The sequence below is a fragment of the Sander vitreus genome, chromosome 20 (genome assembly GCF_031162955.1).
Source record: "Sander vitreus isolate 19-12246 chromosome 20, sanVit1, whole genome shotgun sequence".
Lineage (NCBI taxonomy): Eukaryota > Metazoa > Chordata > Actinopteri > Perciformes > Percidae > Sander > Sander vitreus.
In genome coordinates this window covers 29696751-29701750 of record NC_135874.1, presented here as the reverse complement: position 1 = coordinate 29701750, position 5000 = coordinate 29696751, and the positions used below count along the sequence as shown (strand labels likewise).

General features: G+C 45.0%; 1 protein-coding gene across 2 annotated transcripts in view; it reads right to left on the bottom strand.

Moving 5' to 3' along the window:
- Nucleotides 1-5000, bottom strand: part of traf3 (TNF receptor-associated factor 3) — a 26468-nt gene that overhangs the window by 1687 nt on the left and 19781 nt on the right. For both annotated transcript variants that reach the window (XM_078277155.1, XM_078277156.1), the window contains exon 14: nucleotides 1-133. This exon is cut by the window's left edge and continues 1687 nt beyond it. In XM_078277155.1, coding sequence (XP_078133281.1) covers nucleotides 98-133 — 36 coding nt within the window. In that variant the 3' untranslated portion in view covers nucleotides 1-97. The remainder of the gene's footprint in view (nucleotides 134-5000) is intronic.

Here is a 5000-nt window from a genome sequence, read left to right as displayed (position 1 = left end):
GCGTCGGCGGCGCCATCAGAGAGACGTCGCTGATCCTTCCCAGCATGCTTTGCTCCACTGGGCGAGCTGCGAGGTCATAGGTCAGACGGGTCCAACATCACGGGTCAGGGAGGTCAGATGTATCCACGGTAACCTGCAGAACAAACACAGAGAGTGTTCAGTCCACATCAGACCACATCAGTCCACATCAGACTACATCAGACCACATCAGACCACATCAGACTACATCAGTCCACATCAGACTACATCAGACCACATCAGTCCACATCAGACCACATCAGACCAGAGTCCACAACAGACCTGTCAGACTGACCCTGAGCTACGTGGTCTAAACCATCCCATAATGTCTCCGTACCGCCGTACGACGCTGCCTGATCAGTTCTACGCTTGCGTCCTGAGAACACGGCGAACTTCACAGCTCTATGCATCATCAGACAGTGGAGCGTTATGATGGCAGATGAAGTTTACGAGGTGTTTGCTGGCGTTGCCTAAAGTATCTGTTAATCCGTGTTTCCTCTCTGCTGATTTGACTGTGGCGCCCCCCCCCCCCACGGTATCAGAAACAGGGCTGCATGTCAGAGTGCATGATATAGGTCCTGTATCAGTCTATAGTCCTGTATCGGTCTATAGGTCCTGTATCAGTCTACAGGGTCCTGTATCAGTCTATAGTCCTGTATCAGTCTATAGTCCTGTATCAGTCTATAGGTCCTGTATCAGTCTATAGGTCCTGTATCAGTCTATAGTCCTGTATCAGTCTATAGTCCTGGATCGGTCTACGGGTCCTGTATCGGTCTACGGGTCCTGTATCAGTCTATAGTCCTGTATCAGTCTATAGGTCCTGTATCAGTCTATAGTCCTGTATCAGTCTATAGGTCCTGTATCAGTCTATAGTCCTGTATCAGTCTATAGGTCCTGTATCAGTCTATAGGTCCTGTATCAGTCTATAGGTCCTGTATCAGTCTATAGTCCTGTATCAGTCTATAGGTCCTGTATCAGTCTGTATTAGTCTATAGGTCCTGTATCAGTCTATAGTCCTGTATCAGTCTATAGGTCCTGTATCAGTCTGTATCAGTCTATAGGTCCTGTATCGGTCTATAGGTCCTGTATCGGTCTATAGGTCCTGTATCGGTCTACAGTCCTGTATCAGTCTATAGGTCCTGTATCAGTCTATAGGTCCTGTATCAGTCTACAGGTCCTGTATCAGTCTATAGTCCTGTATCGGTCTACAGTCCTGTATCAGTCTATAGGTCCTGTATCAGTCTATAGGTCCTGTATCGGTCTATAGTCCTGTATCAGTCTATAGGTCCTGTATCAGTCTGTATCAGTCTATAGGTCCTGTATCAGTCTGTATTAGTCTATAGGTCCTGTATCAGTCTGTATCAGTCTATAGGTCCTGTATCAGTCTGTATCAGTCTATAGTCCTGTATCAATCTACAGGTCCTGTATCAGTCTACATGTCCTGTATCGGTCTATAGGTCCTGTATCGGTCTACAGGTCCTGTATCGGTCTATAGGTCCTGTATCGGTCTACAGGTCCTGTATCGGTCTATAGTCCTGTATCAGTCTACAGGTCCTGTATCGGTCTATAGTCCTGTATCAGTCTATAGTCCTGTATCAGTCTATAGTCCTGTATCAGTCTACAGGTCCTGTATCAGTCTATAGTCCTGTATCAGTCTACAGGTCCTGTATCAGTCTATAGGTCCTGTATCGGTCTATAGTCCTGTATCAGTCTACAGGTCCTGTATCAGTCTAAAGGTCCTGTATCAGTCTATAAGTCCTGTATCAGTCTATAGTCCTGTATCAGTCTACAGGTCCTGTATCAGTCTATAGTCCTGTATCAGTCTATAGGTCCTGTATCAGTCTATAGGTCCTGTATCGGTCTATAGTCCTGTATCAGTCTACAGGTCCTGTATCAGTCTATAGTCCTGTATCAGTCTATAGTCCTGTATCAGTCTACAGGTCCTGTATCAGTCTACAGGTCCTGTATCGGTCTATAGTCCTGTATCAGTCTATAGGTCCTGTATCAGTCTACAGTCCTGTATCAGTCTATAGTCCTGTATCAGTCTACAGGTCCTGTATCGGTCTATAGTCCTGTATCAGTCTACAGGTCTAAGGTTAACTGGTGTTTTCGTGTTTGTGTTCTTCACCTGTGAGCTAAATTGCACGTGGCTGTTGATTGGATATAAGAGCGATCGCCCCCGTTTGTATTTGAGGTGCATTATTTACATGCTGTAGTACTTATACTGCATTAAGATACTGTAAGTAATACTGGGTTACTGTGACTTGCTGCAGAATGCTTAGTATCTGTCAAGATCAAAGTTGGCCTCTATAGGAACTCAACGAACACAACAGAAAACATGTCTGACTGTGTGGACGGTCGTGAATACAGATATTAGTCTGTGTTGCAGCGAACTGTCAGGTCCGTTTCAGGGGGAGCTAAAATAAATCCTAAAGGAAACACTGTAGTGATATACGGAGGGTCGTCCGGCCATCCAGTACGACACCACGCAGCAGACTGAATAAAGGCTTCACATTTTATGTTTCTTCATTTCTTTGCAGCTTTGAAGCTAATTTGCTAACGCTAGCTAGCCTGAGCTAGAAGCCTTGCTTTGGTGTTTTAAGTCATGACTCCGTCCTGCTTCAGGTTAATCATGCTTTAAATAAAGTTTAAGCATGTGTATACCTCTCACTTCATGTGTTTGTACTTTTATGAAAGTATCAGGTAAAAACAGGGCTACAAATGAGATGTCTGTGAGAGACCAGCTAACTCCTAGCTAACTATTATGTAGCTCAATGCTCGACATTTCACCCCAAATTCCGGTCACTTTACTGTATTTGTATTTGTTTAGTATTTGGTTTAGAAGCCTTTATTGGTGATTGTTTTACGGTACAAAGTCCTGCTACATACATATATAGCTAGCTATTTATACTCCGCTATGTCGCGTTAGCATGCAGCTACATAATAGTTAGCTGTGAGTATGCCTAACGTTAGATTGTAGTGGAGCGAAGCAGCAATTTCTAACGTCAAAAATCTCAGATAAAGGCTTCTGAACCAAACAGTACACAATCGGACATTCAGCAGGAATGTGACCCGGATTGGGGAGAATTTAACAACATTGCCAGCTAAGATGACATGTTTACTGCCGTTAGCATGTAGCTACTATAGTGTTTACTGCCGTTAGCATGTAGCTACTGTAGTGTTTACTGCCGTTAGCATGTAGCTACTATAGTGTTTACTGCCGTTAGCATGTAGCTGCTATAGTGTTTACTGCCGTTAGCATGTAGCTGCTATAGTGTTTACTGCCGTTAGCATGTAGCTGCTATAGTGTTTACTGCCGTTAGCATGTAGCTGCTATAGTGTTTACTGCCGTTAGCATGTAGCTGCTATAGTGTTGACTGCCGTTAGCATGTAGCTACTATAGTGTTGACTGCCGTTAGCATGTAGCTGCTATAGTGTTGACTGCTGTTAGCATGTAGCTACTATAGTGTTGACTGCCGTTAGCATGTAGCTACTATAGTGTTGACTGCCGTTAGCATGTAGCTGCTATAGTGTTGACTGCCGTTAGCATGTAGCTGCTATAGTATTTACTGCCGTTAGCATGTAGCTGCTATAGTGTTGACTGCCGTTAGCATGTAGCTACTATAGTGGTATGCAGCAGTGGTGTCATCCCGTCTTCAAAAGGACACTTATGTACGTTTACACTTCATCATTAATAATAGACAGTCTATGGTTATTAGTCAAGACGAAATATTAAACACAAACAACACAACAACGACGACGTCGCTACACGGTTCTGGATCAGTGACAACAAGTCTTGATTGTTTGGATGACTACTGTTCAATAAAGATTTAATAATAAAATAAAAAAAGATTGTGATGTTTGGTCGTCAAGCGCATGCGTGGTCCAAATCACACAGGTCCACAGAGTCCAGATCAGACCACAGACTCCACATTAGACCACAGAGTCCAGATCAGACCACAGACTCCACATTAGACCACAGAGTCCAGATCAGACCACAGACTCCACATTAGACCACAGAGTCCAGATCAGACCACAGAGTCCAGATCAGACCACAGACTCCACATTAGACCACAGAGTCCAGATCAGACCACAGACTCCACATTAGACCACAGAGTCCAGATCAGACCACAGACTCCACATTAGACCACAGAGTCCAGATCAGACCACAGAGTCCAGATCAGACCACATCAGACCACATTAGACCATAGAGTCCAGATCAGACCACAGAGTCCAGACCAGACCACATCAGACCACAGAGTCCACATCAGACCACAGAGTCCACATCAGACTAAACCGGTTTACAGCGGTCTGAACCGGCCCGGCTCAGCTCGAGTCAAACAGCGACTCAGCAAATCAGACAAAACGAAGCGACCAAGCGAGAAAACCATGAAAGGAGGTTGCAGGTCTAGTCTAGTCCTGCACGACTCAGGGGAATATGAGGTCTAGTCTAGTCCTGCACGACTCAGGGGAATATGAGGTCTAGTCTAGTCCTGCACGACTCAGGGGAATATGAGGTCTAGTCTAGTCTTGCACGAGTTTACTGCACACATGAACCACGACACAACTAAACTAACTGGCAGCACCAAACAGAGATGTTCTTGGCACCTAGAGCACATTGGGCATCACCACAAGCCTGTAAACATACAGGCTCTATCTGGACTAAATATGGCCCTGATACGGGCTCTATCTGGACTAAATATGGCCCTGATACGGGCTCTATCTGGACTAAATATGGCCCTGATACGGGCTCTATCTGGACTAAATATGGCCCTGATACGGGCTCTATCTAGACTAAATATGGCCCCGATATGGGCTCTATCTGAACTAAATATGGCCCCGATATGGGCTCTATCTGAACTAAATATGGCCCCGATACGGGCTCTATCTGAACTAAATATGGTCCTGATACGGGCTCTATCTGGACTAAACATGGCCCTGATACGGGCTCTATCTGGACTAAATATGGCCCCGATACAGGC